Source organism: Bemisia tabaci, chromosome 2 (genome assembly GCF_918797505.1).
Source record: "Bemisia tabaci chromosome 2, PGI_BMITA_v3".
In the NCBI taxonomy this organism is placed as follows: domain Eukaryota; kingdom Metazoa; phylum Arthropoda; class Insecta; order Hemiptera; family Aleyrodidae; genus Bemisia; species Bemisia tabaci.
The window spans coordinates 32465244-32483260 of NC_092794.1; the positions used below are offsets into that span (position 1 = coordinate 32465244).

Below are 18017 nucleotides of genomic sequence, written 5' to 3' on the forward strand. Positions count from 1 at the left end.
CAGAAAAAAGTAGGGTTAAGCATGATGACCTTGATGTAACCAATCGCGCTTGATCGCTCTCAGCAGTTGGCAGATATCTCTCTCCCACCGTGAGCTGTCTTTCTCGCACTTATAGATATCCCGTAAGAGAAACTGGGATCAATTTACAGCTTTTATTATTAGACTTTCAAAGCTCACGTTTGTTTCTAAGGATTCCAGACGTATGCTGCTAGAACTTATGAGTCTTAGAATTTAAGATACCTATTGTGATATTTAAATAATCACTGATTTCGGAGTCGGATTTTAGCAGCGCGACGTGGTGGAATTTTTCGGAACTACAGCTGAAGATTAACCTTAACAAGGTCAAGACACGGCTGCCAAATGTAGATTTAATTTTAGTTTAATAGTAGGTTAGGTTAGTTTAGGTTATGTTAGGTCGGGTTAGGTTAGGTTGGGTTAGGTTAGGTTAGGTTAGGTTAGGTTAGGTTTTAAACTTTAATTAAAAAAACGTTTGGCAACATACAACCTTGAGCCATGCGATCCTACATGGCGCGCGGCGGGTTTGCTCTCGCGCTCGTCGAGTTATCACACCTCGCGCGGAGAAACACTGACAGCGCGCAGCGATACCTATGTCGCGGGCGTCGAGTTTTACTTCGCGCGGAGGGAATACTGGTCGCGCGCCATGGAATTGCTCCGCGCCAGTGGCGCAACCACGCGCCGACTTTCTTTGTGAACGCGCGCGAGGTTTACGGAAATAATACCATTTTAATAATTCCATACTGTTTTAGTGTTACGTCACATTTCGAGATTGTATATCGCGATTTTAGGCCTGGTGCCCTAACGTTGAGTCCCTTTACCTATACTGAGAGTCAAGGCCGAAGACATAAGCCTGGTTTGGCGCTGGGTGCTTGTGTGAGCGTGTAAATGAGCGCGGGAATCCATGGCGGCAAACGGAAATTTGATTTGAACTTGTTCTCTTGATTTTTCCACATTTCTTCTTTGAAACGTATTTTAAATGCCTAAAACGAATATATTTAGAAAGTTGGGACTGCGTCCCATTATAATACACCTACTTTTGCTCGGTAACAGGCAGTAATCTATACAGGGTGATCCAAAAGTCCCTTCCACCCCCTCTAACTTTTTACCTAATTGAGGTAAAGATTTGAAACTTGGGGGATATTCCTAGGTCCAAGGGAGCTACTTTTTGGCCCCCCTAAAATTTTCAAGGGGCCCCCCCTCGGGAGGGCAACGGACCCCAACTTTTAATTTTCAAATGGGAAGACCCCCTTTGTGATAGCTCGTTCGAAAGAGCATAAAAAACGACAACTTTTCGCGCAAACCCGAAGTCAATAGCCCAAACCGTTTCAAAATGGCGGCTGGTTAAAGTTAAAAATGGCCGAAAATTCACACCGATTATTTATCGATGGATTTTCGCGAAAATCGGTATGTAGGGGAATTTTGTCACGAGAAAAACGAATTTTGACGTTAGATTTTCAAAAAAACCGGAATTTTCAAAATGGCCGCCGGTTAAAGTTTAAAATGGCGGAAAATTTTCACCTCGGTTTTTTTCTGATGGATTTGCCTAAAACTTGGAATTTGAGAGTATTTTGGTAAAAAATAAACAAATTTGAACTTAGATTTCTAAATATCAATTTTTGGTCATTTTGAACTTTAACTGGCGGCCATTTTGGAAATTTCGGTTTTTTCGAAAATCTAACGTCAAATTCGTTTTTCTCGTGTCAAAATACCCCTACATACCGATTTTCGCGCAAATCTATCAACAAATAACCGGTGTGAATTTTCGGCCATTTTGAACTTTAACCGGCCGCCATTTTGAAACGGTTTGAGATATTGACTTCGAGTTTGCGCGAAAAGTTTTCTTTTTTTATGCTCTTTCGAACGAGCTATCACAAAGGGGTCTTCCCATTTGAAAATTAATAGTTGGGGGCCGTTGCCTCCCCAAGGGGGGCTCCCTTGGAAATTTTAGGGGGACCAAAAAGTAGCTCCCTTTGACCCAGGAACATCCCCCAAGTTTCAAATCTTTACCTCAATTAGGTAAAAAGTTAGAGGGGGTGGAAGGGACTTTTGGATCACCCTGTATAAATAAAATCGTTCGGGGTTTCACTGTAACGCTTATTTCTGGAGTTCTACACTGAAAAAAATGTTTCCTAAATACAAGGCGGAGCCGTCTTAGACCAAGTAAACTGGATACTTAAAAAGTATCGACAAGAAACGGAGGTTTGAACTAAGACAACGGAGTTACCTTGGATCAAGAAATAGCGTTTTCTCAATCCAACGCTCCACGTCCCCTTAAAAGAAGAAAGCGTTTACTTAAAAAAAGGAAACATTCCATGCCGTGAAAATATTTCCTAAATTTAAGAAATTATCGTTGTTTTGAAGTGAGTATCCGTCGTATTGATCTAGGTAAACTGTTTACTTAGAAATAGGAAACAGTTGCGTAACTCCCACGTGCATTTACTGGCTTCAAGTTAATGGTTTGTTTAAAATTAGTAAACGGCGTATTGGACGGGAATGCGTGTTTATTGTATTGAAACCAACTGTTGTCTTAGAATTAGTAAACGGGGACGCCCGGCATGAATGGATATTGCCTAACTCTCAGGCGTGTTTACTTATTTCTAGCCAATTGTTGTTTTAAATTTAGTAAATAGTCACTGCAGGTATGCACACTGCACCCATATCATATGTATTATTATTGATCAATAATAGCAAAAAATGGTTTAATTTATCGAATTTTTGATGAAAAAAAATTTTAATTGTATATCTGCAAGTATCGAAGAATCGACATGGCAAGTACCGACTTGCAAATTTTGGCCTACCTATCGGGATTTGAACCTGGGACCTACAGTTTACGAACCTAACACCCTACCTACTTAGCCATCGGGGCTTATGTCTACCACGGCCGAATTTACACTATATAAGTCATTGACTTAGGCTCTCACCATTATTGTGATAGTGAATATGCGTGAGACCTGATGGGTTAAGATTTTTTGAACCCGAAAAGATGAATTTGGAGCAAAAAAGAAATACGCGTGTTACTGTTGTCACTTTTTTTATGTTTATTTTTGTTTCTTTCCCATCTTATGTTAATTTTTAATCTCTTTAAAAAGAATTTAAAGCAATGCGCCTTTTTTAAAATTTTCTCTCTTAATTTTTTCTTGAAGAATCGCTGACTTTAAAAAAATAAGAATAAAGAATGAAACTCTTCGAAAATGTTTGTAACACAATAACTTTTTATTTATGATGACTGAGATTGTTACATTTTTTAAATATTACTAGTTCTATTCAATTCGATTATAATATTCAAGACTATTCTGGACCATTTATTAGACTTTTCTATTTCAATTAGAATATTAATCGTTCTATTCAATAATTCTAATTAATTCACATCGGGCGGAAAAGGAAGAATGTGAGCACTATAAAAGAAACATTAATAGTTCTAATTCCTTACTTTAAAAAATAAGATTTGAAAAATAAGCTTTGAGATTTTCTGGATTAAGGCATCTTTTTCCGTGGACAGTCACAATTTATTCATAAAAAAAGTTCAATCTTCGATTACTCTTATATTTTACTCAGTTTACATAATCACACGCGTGACGTTCTAATATTTTATTGTATAGCTGCACTTCATTTTCGTTACACTCTCTAAAGTTGATAGGAAGGTGGTAAAGAAGTGCTGGATCCACCCTATTTTGCAGGGAAACAAGGTAAAAAGGGTCAAATGCTTCAATTACGGTAAAAAATGTTGAGCTCTTATGAGTATCCGTACAAGACTGTGGAGTGAGGGGGGGGGCGGAAAGATCGGTCCCGACAGGCCCTTCGACCCAAAATTTCCCCGGACACAAATGAATCAAAGTTTTAAATATCAACAATTTTGCACTCGCAAATTCCTTTCGAAAATACAGAAAAAACTGTATTTTGTTTTCGATCCACTCCATCGTTGCGTTCATAAATCAAAGGGACCCGGAAAATCGATATTGAACAGTGTAAACACTACGTAGCAGCAGAGTTATTCGATTATCTTCATCTGTCAACTTGGTGGGTGACATGCTGAAAAGTATGATTCTCTCCACATTTTTTAATTTCTTCCTCGGCCCTTAGCATAAGCATGCATTTTATTTGACCCTTTTTGATTCTATCTGCGAGGGATCTTTCATTCATCAGGACAGGAAAAGTAAGGAAGAAAATAAGTAAAAAAAATTGCGATTTTTTAGTGTGAGGAAATACATTGTCCGATGAAACTGAACTGAGGCAATGCAAAAAACTCCCGGCTTCAATCTACTTAAGTATTTAAGTCCTCTTTATGAGGCCCCCTTCATTTAAAAATAAAAATTAAAACTTCAAATGCACAGTGCCGATCTATTTAAAACAACGCAAATATTTCCTCTTCCTCTCCTTCTTTACTTCTTTATTTATTCAATTTTTTGTCGACGCCGAGCATATGAGTGATTTCTCAAAGGACACATTAAATGAATTTCTCCCTAAAGAACAATTATTTTGTAGACAAATATAATGGGCATCTTGATTTTTTAACTTCCGTCTCCTTTTATTCCGTCATAAATGGTGTTGGTTTAAGCAGATGCTAACGGCATCTGGCAGCAATTGCATGTATCATTCTCATAGGAGGCGTCACCATCCGGTTTACTAATTTTAAGGAAACTGGTTTCTTCTTCTGACGTACCGTGTTTTCTTTCATCAAACAAGCTGTTGGGTTATTAAAAGGCAACAGCGTCCGGCTTATTGCATCCTCCCCCGCTGAGGGCGTTCGCCCCGTTTACTAATTCTAAGGAAACCGTTTTCTTCTTTCGACACAACGTGTTTTCTTCTACCAAGCAAGCTGTTGGGTTAAAAGAAGGCAACAGCGTCTGGCTTATTGCATCCTCCCCCGCTGAGGGCGTTCGCCCCGTTTACTAATTTTGAGGAAACCGGTTTCTTCTTTAAACGCAACGTGTTTCAGTGTACCAAGCAAACTGTTGAATTGTAAAAAATCAACGGGCGTATTGCTAATTGCATCCGGTCGCCTCGAAAGGAGTTAGCCCCGTTTACTAATTTTGAGGAAACCGGTTTCTTCTTTCGACACAACGTATTTTCTTCTACCAAGCATGCTGTTGACTTAAAAAGAGGCAACGGCCGGACTCAGAAGGCGTTCACCCCGTTTACTAATTTTAAAGAAACTGGTTTCTTCATTCAAGCAAAAGTTGGCTTATTTTAAAACAACGTTTATTTTATTTAAGAAAACACGATTCGCTTGTCTCAAGCGAATCATGTTGTCTTACATGAAGAAAACCGTTGGTTTCTTCCAAGTCAAACCCGCTTTGAAATAAGTAAAAAATCCAAGTAGACGCGTTTACTTAAATTCAGGAAATCTTTTTTTTCCGTGTCTACCGGACCGATTTTGACGATGCTTGACTCTGGTGAAAGCCCTTGACGTCCCGATGTCCGCAAAACTTTCAGACTTCCAAATTTTTTAGCCTCTTTCGCTTGAGACGCTCTTAAAGCGAAATCCACCCCTCTCCGACCTTAAGTTTCCGAGAGTTGCGGTATGTTTCCGTTGTAACGCCTTAATTTGAGAGAACTACCGGGGCGATTTTTACGATTTTTGGGTCGACTGCAAGCTTCTAGCTTCCAGATGCTCGCAAAACTGTCAGACTTCCAAATTTTTCAGACTCTTCTTCCTGAGACGCTCTTAAAGCCAAATCTACCCCCCTCCGACCTTAAGTTCCCGGGAATTGGTGTATGTTCCTGTTGTAACGCCTATTTTGAGAGATCTACCGGGGCGATTTTTACGATTTTTGGGTCGATTGGAAGCTTCTAGCTCCTAGATGCTCGCAAAACTATGAGAATTTCCAATTTTTCAGCCATATCTGTGTAAACCGCTGAGAGATGCAAATAGACCCCTCTCCATATCACTACTACACAGCCTTCACCCAATGCCGAAGGTCAAACTCGGACTCTGTCTCAGCACTGCTCTGTCTGAATAAAAGGAAGCCGCCACTGCTACGTGGTTCCATAAAACTGTCGAAGCGGCGCGATGACATGGGTTTTCCCATCCTTTTGTGTAACAACCCTCCAGACCGAGACTGCTCGCTACGGGATCGCAGACCTATTGTCTCATATGTCAAACAAAATCTGACCCTCAAAATTTAAAGACAGTAAAAATGCAATTTTTTCTATCATTCGGAAATTGTTTTTACAGTGTACATTTTTCGATTCGCGGTGAAATTTTGAGCAGAATGGTGGTCAAACTAATGAAAATACATTATTCTACGGTACACTAAGATCGATACCACAACTGCTGCATTACCTTGCTGAACGATGTTTCCGTTACTTATCAACATATCACGACGAAATTTAGTTCATTGTAATATACTTTTTTAGCAGAGCGTAAATTTACTGAGAAAGTTGAAATCGAATCCGATGAGAGAAATTTCATCAATTTTTTTGGAGCTCCACTAGGCCGAGCAGGAAGGGAAAAAAGGATGACGAATTGAGATCTATTGCTGCCGCCTGATCTCCTGACTCATTGTCGGCAGACAAGTCAAAACATGATTTTCCGACCAGGGATGCGACATTCAAACCTCGCGCTAATGCTCTCATTGTATTTTTATTGGAGTTATGTCCGAATACTTTGAAAAAAGCCGAAAATGGTCTCTTTTTTAAAGCGCAGTGTTTGCAATTCTGCCCTGCTAAGGAAGAACGACATATGAACATTCGAGAGTTGCCAAATTTTCTTCGATAAAATGTTTATTTTTGAGGAAAATAATGAATATTTTCCCCATGAAATTTTCAGACGTTTTAGATCAAATTAAAAACAAAATTATCCAAGAAATTGGTAGACAAGCATTCAAAAATTTTCCTGAAATTTAGTGGTTTTCCAGGGGAAATTTGGCAACGTCTGAAGACTCATACGGCGTTCTTCCTTACCACTGCAGAATTATGTTCGTCCCTCCCGTTACCCCTACATCAGCTACCTTTATCGAAGAGCAAAGGAAAACCGTGGGAAAAAACAGGAAACAAAATGTTTTCAGGACTGAATTGCTTCCTCTAAGTTGCTCCGAAAATCAGTCTATTCGTGTACGCTGCCAACTTAGCTGCATCCTGCATCTCGAGGGCAGCACTGATTAGATTTCGAAATCTCGCGACTTTTTGAGAGGTTGCCCATCGCTCATCTGCTTTCGTCGGATACGTTCTTTTACGGTTATGTTAGTTGATAAATGGGTACTTAACATAATCTGCTCAATTTTTCTTTCTTTTTTCACGGAACATTTCCGATTTGTGAGTGTCCGATACTGAGTGATACTATTTTGCCTCTGTATTCGCGAGATACGTTCTTTTGTGGCCGCGCCAGTCGATGAATGGATATTTAGCAATTTCTATTCATACTTTCTTTCCTTTCTTTATTTTTACGGAGTATCCTCGGTTTTTTAGTGTCCAACCCAGTGCGAGGCTACCGTACACCTATTTTCGCCAGAAACGTTCTACACAATTTCTACTCATATTTTCTGGGTGCAAAGGTGCGAGATTGTTGCGTCCTGTGCATGAAGTTTGTCTCTTTTTAGTGCGTCTACTAATTAATGAGTCCTACACAATTTCTACTCATATTTTCTGGGTGCAAAGGTGCGAGATTGTTGCGTCCTGTGCATGAAGTTTGTCTCTTTTTAGTGCGTCTACTAATTAATGAGTCTAATAATTTACACATTCAAACAATTCACTCGAATTTTTTACGCAGAATGTTCCTTGAGTGAGTAGCTAACAACTAGGAGGAGTAACTCCAAATTTACATGTATTTTGCCGGTCTGTGCCGAGTAACCGAAAATCCTTCTTTTATGAGGTAATACGTTTTGTACCCCGTTCGTTCATACATTTGCGCGAAATTCATTTGAAAATACATTCATTTTGTAACTTTTACGTTGTAACGCGCGCAATGTAAATCAAGTTGGAACTGTGTTTTCCTCTCTCTGTGACAGTGTATGAAAGTGCCCATTATTTTCTGAATTAAGTAAGTTAATTGCTGGAGTGTACCATTCATTTGAACATTCTGAGCAAGTGGCTCAGTAACTTTGACGGGTGCAAAGTTTAAATTTTACTATGGAGCCAATTATTCGAGAAATTGGAGGTGATGGAAACTGTCTTTTTCGTGCGATTTCTTTTTGCGTGTATGCTTCAGAAGATCATCATTTTGAGGTAAAATCGCGAGCAGTGAAGGAAATAGTGCATAACTGGAATGATTATTCACCCTTCATCATCGGTGATCGTGCGTACGAGCATCAAATCATCGACACCTCGGATTATGAGAATCTGATGCTGCTTGATGGCAAACACGGAGGGTATCCAGAAATTGTTGCGGCATCAGCGTTGTTTCCCGATTTTCAATTTCGCGTTTACAGAGAAGGTAATATGTATCAGTATTCAATTTTTGGTGACGGTCCACATGTGGGCAATTTATTATATTATGGCGGCGGAGAAAAAGGTCATTTCAATGTGATTATCTTCGACAATATCATTTCTTCTGAAAATCAACGTGATAATTGTGTAAATTATAATAAGACTCTCTGCTCACAGGACGAATCAGGCAATGATAAACCCATAAATGCTGTTGAATGCGTGAGAGGGAGGGAGGAATCATTGGGCGGTCAAAAGGGCGGGCGACCAAAATTGGAACGGAAACGGAAATCACTCCGTAATTTCAGAGAGTCACACGAGGTAAAAAACAGAGTAAGGCATTTACGGAACGTTGTAAAAAATGATTTAAGATCTCATGTTTTGGAGACTGAGCGACGAACACGTAAAAATTCTGATTCCACTTTCCACCCACGAGATTTATCAGGCAATGATATACCTATAAATGCTGTTGAATGCGTGGGAGGGAGGGAGGACTCATCGGGCGGTCAAAAGGGCGGGCGACCAAAATTGAAACGGAAATCACTTCGTAATTTCAGAGTGTCACGGGAGGTAATTAACAGAGTAAGGCATTTACGGAACGTTGTAAAATATGATTTAAGATATCATGCTATGGAGATTGGGCGCCGAACCGGTAAAAATTCTGATTCCTTTTTCCACTCGTGGGATTTATCATGCAATGATATCTCTATAAATGCTGCTGAATGCGTGGCACGGGATTTATCATGCAATAATGATATCTCTGTAAATGCTGTTGAACGCGTGAGAGGGAGGGGAAACTCATCGGGCGATCAAAAGGGCGGGCGATCAAATTTGACACGGAAACGGAAATCACTCCGTGCTTTGAGAGAGTCAGAAGAGGTGAACAACAGAGTTACATATCTTCGATGTGTCGAATCATTGTTTCAAGGCTCAAGTACGGAGAATAGATTAAGGCCGTGGAACGCACAGCCTCTTTCTGCATTTTCCTACACTGAATCGCTCGATTATGCAAAAAAGGCTGCAATCGGAAAAATGTGTCATTTGTGTGAGTTTTGCAATGCTTTAAAATTTAGTGATGAGCCGAAAGGCCTTTGCTGTTCGTCAGGAAAAGTTATTTTATCGTCATTGAGACCTCCCCCTGAGCCCCTCCAATCACTTTTAAACGGGGAACACGTAGAGTCAAAGCATTTTATGCATCAAATTAGGGCTTATAATTCAGCTTTCCAGATGACCAGTTTTGGAGCGACTGAAATATCCGAGGGACATTTTATGCCAACATTTAAAATTCAAGGACAGGTTTATCATTTGATTGGGTCTTTACTACCCCCCAATAAGGATGTGTCGAAATATTTGCAAATCTACTTTGTCTCTGACTATCGAGCGCAAGTTGATATCAGAATGAGCATCATACCAACTTTAAAGAGAGAGCTGGTAACTCAACTTCAGGAAATGTTGCATGGAATAAATCCGTACGTAGTGAGTTTCAAAAGTGCTCTGGAATCTATTCCTCAAGCAAACATTTCTAATTTTAAGATAGTCATAAATGCTGATAAGAAACCTCCCAATGAGCACAGGGGATGCTACAATGAGCCGTCTACCAACGAAGTAGCTGTTTTAATGGTGGGTGAAAATTGTGACAACCGTGATATTGTTTTACGAATGCGCGATAATAAATTAAAACGAATCTCGGAAACTCATCGCTCTTACGATGCTCTTCAATACCCATTGATGATTCCATACGGCGAGGATGGGTACAATTTTTTTATTAAACAGACAGATAAGAGTTCGGGGGAAGAAACCAATAAGAAAGTTTCTGCTCTTCAGTTTTCTTCGTACAGACTAATGATCCGGCAAGGCGAGACCAACTTTTTGCTGTGTTGCAAAAATTTGTCAAATCAGTTTTGGGTTGATCAATATGCAAAAATTGAAACTGAGCGGTTATTGTTCATACGATTAAATCAGAAAAAGTTAAGGGCGGAAAACTATATTCACTTGCAAGATGCTCTACGAGGGGACGAGGGGGGCGAAAATGTGGGTCAGTTAGTCATTCTTCCATCAAGTTTCACTGGTAGCCCGCGATATATGCACGAAAAAACCCAAGATGCTTTTTGTTACGTCAGGAAGTATGGACGCCCTGACCTGTTCATTACATGCACCACAAATCCAAGGTGGTCTGAAATTCAAGAAAATCTAATGACGGGGCAACTCCCGCAAGATAGGCACGATACCTATTGTATCGCGAGTTTTCAATTTGAAACTGAAAAAATTAATGGATTTGCTCACAAAACAGAAAATATATGGCGAAGTTCGGTGCCATATGTATTCTGTCGAGTGGCAAAAACGAGGATTACCTCATGCGCATATTTTATTGTGGCTTAAAGAAAAACTTCGGCCGGAAAAAATTGACACAATAATAAGTGCAGAGCTACCCAACCCCGACGGGGATCCATTAATGTTTGATATTGTGAAAGCGAATATGATACACGGGCCTTGCGGACTCTTGAATCCCGAGTCTCCGTGTATGAAAGATGGGAGGTGTAGCAAAGGTTACCCAAAATTTCTCATTGCTGAAACTATTACGGGTGACGACGGCTACCCGAAATACAGGCGCCGAGATGTCACGAACGGAGGCTTTTCGACAGTACCTAATTAAGGTGAAAAATCAAGTGATTGAAATTGACAACAGTTGGATCGTCCCGTACTCGCCAGTCCTATTAAGAATATTCGGAACTCATATTAATGTTGAGAGTTGCCAGAGTGTCAAATCTATAAAATATCGTTGTAAATATGTCAATAAAGGAAGTGATAGGGCATGTTTTGCAGTGCAAAATAATAAAAATGATGAAGTAATGCTGTATCAAAGTGCTAGATACGTTAGTACCTCTGAGGCTATTTGGAGGATTTTTTCTTTTTCAATGCATAGTAGGTTTCCGCCGGTTATTCACTTATCCGTGCACTTAGAAAATTTCCAGAGGATTTATTTTTTACCAGAAACTGTTCAGAGCGTACTTGAGCATCCTCGGAACACGACTTTAATGGCGTTCTTTAGGCTTTTTTTTTTTTTTTTTTTTTTTTTTTTTTTTGTAGTTCTTCCGGGAGAAAAAGTGGCGAATCTTATCGAAGATATGACAATTTAAGCATCTTGTTCCGCCGGCTGTGTGGACAAAGTCGGGGGTTTCGATTTCCATCCGTTTCGCACTACCACCCCAACATGGGGTGGGTTTCGGCCAGATGGTCATCTAGATGGTTAAACTATCATATGTTGGTTTAGGCTCTAATTTAGAAAGTTGCTCTGATCAGGAGCTGGCTAGGGAGATCGGGGACCGAGGTCGAGCCGACCAACTAAACCAAACTCACGGCTGCGTGTCTGCCCGGATAATGCCGGAATCATCCCTATTGGGGGATTTTTCTCCGGCTGCAACACTTAGTGTTGGGGTGGATTGGCTGTTTAAAGAATTGTTAGTTGCTATCTTGGTTTTGATAATTTTTGTTATGTATGTTTTAATGAGTTCCCAGTTTTCTGTTGAGTTAAGCATGAGACTCATAATATTTGTTGGAGAGATATCTGTATCTAATTTAGTTTCTAATTCTTTCTTCTTTCCCTCAATGTGTGTGCAGCCGAAGAAAGTATGCTCCGGCGTATCCGGAGCAGACAAGCATAGGGGGCACAAAGGGGAGGGAGCAAGCTTAAATCTGTATAGGTATGAGTTAAAAGAGCCGTGTCCAGAGAAAAATTGAGACAAGTAGAAGTCGGCGTCTCCATGACTGCGTTCAATCCATGGCTGAAGTGAGGGGAGCAATTTGTGTAGCCATTTGTCCTTATTTTCCATTCCTTCTTCCATCCATCTTTGGTTCCATCTTCTGTTGATGTCGATTTCTATTTCAACCTTATCCTCTGACTTTTTGATTGTGCGAAGTCTTTTTTCAATTAAAAGGTCCGTTGGTGGCAAATCGGTGATGACATTAAGTACACTATTACTGACAGTTTTGTAGGCTGAGCTTAGGCTTCTCTTGAGAGGTCTGATGGTGGTGGTAATTAGGTTTGTGTTCTTTTTCCTATTGCAGGAGGTTGCCCATATTTCAATTCCATACCATAGAATGGAGAGGATGGCATGAATGATCAGTCTTCTTTTAAGAAACGTTGGTCCGTCGATGTTTGGCAGTTCTTTAGGCTTTGTCAAAATGATAAGTTTTCAGAAACATTATTATACGAAAATGTCCCAGAATTTTACACTTTCGATAAACAATCAGGTTTGTTCAATCGAAGAAAAAAGGGGTTCTCCCGTCGAGGGATGGACTGGTGTTAAACGAGAGCATGTTATCGGCCGAGTTTACACGGTGCACCCCGCTAACAGAGAGTGCTATTACTTGCGCATGCTTTTGCACCATATTCACGGCCCAACGTCATTCCAGGCATTGAGGACCGTTAACGGTGTTCAATTTGAGACGTATCAGTCTGCGTGTAATGCACTCGGACTGTTAGAAGATGATTCAAATTGGCATCACACTCTCGCGGAGGCGAAGCTTTGTGATAGCCTGAGTCAAATGAGAAATCTTTTTTCCACGTTGTTAGTATTTTGTGGACTTTCTGATCCCATGTTTCTATGGAATAAGTATAAAGAAAGCCTTTCGGAGGACATAATGTATGGTCACCGAAGACTTTTTGATAGCTCTGTTCCAATATTTAGCAGATGGGTAGAAAATGAGTGTCTGAAAAAATTAGAAGAAATTGTTTTATCAGTTGGAGGTCAGCCGTTGAGCAGCTACGGGTTACCATCGCCACAAAAGGGTGACGATATGGGTCTGAATCAGGAGTATTTGCGTGAAATCAGTTATGATCAGAATGAAATGCAAAAAATTGTCGCAGAGAACTTAATAAAATTAACGGATGAACAAAGATCATTATACGATGAGATACTTTTAAGCATAAATAGTTCCTCTGGAGTAACATTTTTTCTAGATGCCCCAGGTGGAACAGGTAAAACTTTTCTAATTAACGTGTTGTTAGCTATAGTCTGTCCGAGATGGGAAGGTCCGTGGAAAGTCGGAATAATTAGCACTATTTTGCAGGGTGGGGGTGTCTCGACCCTCGTCAACTGTCACTTATCGATGTTTCGCGCACGCCGCAGCCACCGCACAGGAGGCTATGGACCTCGGAGCGGCGGTTTTTCCCGGGATATGAACCTGGAGCCGCAAATTCCTGTGCTAGGCGCCGAGCTGCGCGATGCGGCAAGCGACTCATAAGGAGTCAGCCCTCTGTGCGGTGCGCCACGACACAGGGTTGGTTCAGTGTCTTCATCTCTTACAATGGCTCGAACGCTACCCTTGTTTCTACATAGTGCAATTAATTCCGACTTTCCACGGACCTTCCCATCTCGGACAGACTATAAATTACGAAGTGATGGCAACATCGCGTTGGCGGTCGCTTCTTCAGGTATAGCACCTACCCTCCTCCCAGGAGGGAAAACAGCGCATTCTGCTTTTAAAATACCAATTGACCTCAATAGCACGGACACCCTAATGTGCAGTATAACGAAGAATTCAGGTAAGGCATATCTGATGAGGAAATGCTCATTTGTCGTATGGGATGAGAGTACAATGGCACATAAAAAGTCGGTGGAGGCAGTGGATAGGTCACTCCGTGATATCATTGGTGTCGACAGTCCTTTCGGTGGAATTACAATGTTGTTTTCAGGCGATTTTAGACAAACACTACCTGTTATTTCGCGAGGCACAAGAGCTGATGAGGTAAATGCATGTCTAAAGCGGTCTTACATTTGGCAATTTGTTCAGAAAAGGTCCCTAACAATCAACATGAGGGTACATCAGTTAGGTGAAGAGAGTGCCTCGAAACAGTTTGCTGATATGCTATTAAATATACCTATAGGTAATGGTGACATTGGAGATGCCAATGGTATGATAGGCGTGTCAGAAACTCTTGGTGTCGCAGTTAATTCAGTCGAACACCTTATTGATGAGATTTACCCGGATATTGAATCATCAGAAGCAAAAAATGATTCTTGGCTCTGGGTCATTCCACGTCAACTGTGCCAGGCTCGGAACCCGACCCCCTCCGATTTGGCTGAAAATTGATATACGGGGTCTTCACATCATTATAAGAAACTAATTTGAAGGGTTTTCCCATCCGACGCCCCGTTCGCGAGATATCGACCCTCAAAGATGGGGTGAATTTTAGCGATATTCAAAAAAGCCCGTTTTAGCGATTCTCATTTTCTCGACTTCCCTCTCTTTGACTCTCCATAGCGAGACTCTGTATCAATCCATCATACTTTGAAAGAGTGTTTCTAGACCAATTTTTCATGTAGATTCTGAATATGCCATCAAAATTGAGCTAAAAATTATTTAAACGGCCGTAATTTAGAGTTTTTTAAAATTTACGATTTTTTCGCCATTCAATGTTCAAACTGAATTATCTAAAAAACAGTCTCTCCGATTTTCGATTTTTTTTTTATACTTCAAGCTTAGGATATATACTTTCGGTTGATATACTTTTTTCAATTGCCATCGGACGGTTAAGGGCCTAAAAAAATTCAAATAGGCCAAAAAAGGTCAAAAATTGGTAAAAAAAGACGATTTTTTACATTTTAATCCAAATATTTCGATAATGAACACTTCAATTAACGATGTTTTCCCCCAGTTTACCCTCTAAAATGTATAAAATCAGACTATCGACGCTTTCCATACATTTACCGATCGATTAACGGCCTGATGGAAACCGGAAACCGACCGAAAATCCTCGAAATTGACGCAAAAAAAACGATTTTTCACACCGTAACCGGATGCTTTCCATAGATTGTGACTGCAATTTCCAATTTTCTCTCTCTATTTTAACCTTAAGGTATATACTTTCGAGTAATAAACACTTACTAACGTGCATCGATGGGGCACGGATTTAAACGGAAATGAAAACCGGCCGGAAATGCTCAAAAATAACGGAAAAAGGCGATTTATTGCATAGTCAGGGAAGCATGTGTTCGAAAATTACGTCCCGTTTGCACGTTTGTGATGCAAGTTTACTCCTTCATTTTGGTCCCTAGAATGAGAAAATCTTTGGTGGACTATCCGCTTTTGATGCCAAGGCCCCAAAAACAAGATGGCGGCCAAAATGGAGGCTGAAATTGAAATGTTGGTGAAACGGCACAAAACGTCAAGAGAGATGTCGATCCTCATGTTTTTTGAATCGTAGATTCCAAAAAAATTGTCATACAGACCCCTCGACCCACGGAAATGACCAAAATCCAAGATGGCGGCCGATTTTGGCTCTTTAATGGCTAAAACGTCAAATGAGGAGGAAAGAGAGGAGTAAACACCCCAGATATCTGTTTTCGAGGTCACCGATTCCAAAAAAATAGGAGAAAAAAACATCTCATGCCAAATGGTACTGATTTTGACCATGCAAAGGCCGAACTCGGCAGTCATTCTGATTAGAGTGTTCAGAAACACTCTATAATCGGGACCTCTCGACCCACGGAAATGCACAAAATCCAAGATGGCGGCGATTTTGGCTCCTGAATGGTTAAAACGTCAAATTCGGAGCAAAGTTCCAGCAAGTGTGTTTTGAGCCACTGAATCTGAAAATTGCGTTTATAATTCCCGACCACCCCTCAGTCTTCCAGAAAACTGACCAGGATAATGACAATTTTTCCGGGCGGAATCGACTTTTCCAGAAAATCGGCCTGTTGCAAAGTTTTGCTGGATCAAAAATAAGATTTGGTAGTACTATAGAAATGTCTCAAAAATCACGATGAGCGGATCGGCAAAGTCTAAAATGTACTCCTTACTTCACAATTTGCATAAGAAATTTGCGTTTTTTTAGCTTCCCGCCTCAAAAACGATACCACGGCAAAGGTGAACGTTTCGTTAGAGGAGTCATATTCCATCCAACCCCTGCTTACAAGGATACTACGCAATATTCAACATAGCTGACGCCAATCCACCAAAATGCTTGAGATGGGACGATGATTCTAACCACTTGATAACAATCGGCGTGTTTACACATTCACATTTTTCTCGCGTTGACAGATATCCGCCGTGATTGACCTCATGCTCTCCTCTACTTGCGCGCGGAAGCGTCTGCCATGTTGAGGAGGGATTGAACGGAACGACTCCTCTAACGAAATGTTCACCTGTGCCGTGGTATCGTTTTTGAGGCGGGCAGCTTAAAAAAACGGAAATTTATTACGCTAATTGTGAAGTGAGGAGTATATTTCAGACTTTGCGAAAGCGCTTATCGTGATTTTTGTGACATATTATCTATAAGGAAAAACTCCAGGCCCGGCCCATTGCAGGGTGATGAGAAGGAACGGAGGAAATTTCCGCATTCAGCGCCTCATAATACGAAGGAATCACCTTATCTCGTCCGGGAGATTATTATATAGTAATTATTTGGATTTGCTGACTTCTAAACTCGACTTTCGATACTCAGCTATACCAAATTGCGCTTCATGTACTAGGCGTCATCTTGATCTTGAGCAATCACCACTTGGTCATCAGCAAATCCGAGAAACTGACAAAGGGAGGTGATCAGCAAAGCACTGAGTTGGAGGATGGGCAGCAGATCAAAGGCTGCGCGCACTATGGGTACTTGGGGGGGGGGGGGGGGGAGGGGGTGCGGTTGGCAGGATGGAAGAACGGATCAAGGGATCAAGGAAAGAAACATCCAAGCAACGAAGGCCACAGCGATGTTCAATGGAATCCTCTGGGTTCCGCGGATTTCCAAAGAGAACAAGAGAAAAATTTACAAAGTTGAAGTCAAAAGTATTCTTACATATGACAGTGAAGTTTGGCAGCTGAAGGAACGGACCCAAGGGATGCTGAGAGCTACGAAGATAGATTTCTGGAGGAGGTGGCTGTAGGAATTTTTAGGAACGATCGGGTTCGCAACGAAAGAGTGCGGCAGATCATGGGAGTCGAAAATGTCATGGTATTCGACGACATGATCAGACAGCTTGACTGGTATGGCCATGTTAATAGAATGACGGACGAAGGACTGCCAAAGAAGATGCTTGATTGGGTATTCCTCCCGGGAGGAGACGAAGTGGATGCCCAGTGAAAGGGTAGCGACATAGGGTTTTAGAAGGAATGAGGGTAAGCAGGCCCGCCACAAGGGTGGGGATACTGGGTCCATGGTACCGGGGCCCGGGCCTTGGAGAGGCCCGTGCCGCCCATGACACACTTTTTCATATTCACATGTAACCCTTGTCTCATAAGGAAAAGTGAAAAATTTTATAAAAGGTGAATAAATTTTCTGAAACTCGCTGGGGCACTGTAGAATTCCTTTTACTGCTATAGAGGTTTGCTTCTATTTTAAAGATTTTTAGTAGATAATGATATTTTTACAACTGTGCGCTCTAAACTTTAAGATATTAAAAATTATTTTTCTGGTTGTAAGGTGACCGGGGGTGGGGTGGGGGAGGTTGGTGGCAGTCATGGGGCCGGGATCTTAAAATTGGAACTAGGGCCCGAGGTGGGATGTGGCAGACCTGAGGGTAAGTGAACTCCCTGAAAGGCTTTTCGAGGATCGGGAACTTTGCTCCGAATTTGACGTTTTAACCATTCAGGAGCCAAAATCGCCGCCATCTTGGATTTTGTGCATTTCCGTGGGTCGAGAGGTCCCG

The 18017-nt window shown here is 41.0% G+C and overlaps 1 protein-coding gene across 1 annotated transcript; it reads right to left on the minus strand.

Moving 5' to 3' along the window:
• Positions 1–11732: 11732 nt before the first annotated feature.
• On the minus strand, positions 11733–17365 carry LOC140223904 (uncharacterized). Its single transcript, XM_072296407.1, has 2 exons — positions 17204–17365; positions 11733–12551 (listed from the first exon to the last, which is right to left on the minus strand). Exons 1-2 carry the CDS (start codon positions 17363–17365, stop codon positions 11733–11735), a joined length of 981 nt encoding a protein of 326 aa, XP_072152508.1.
• Between the last annotated feature and the right edge of the window lie 652 nt (positions 17366–18017).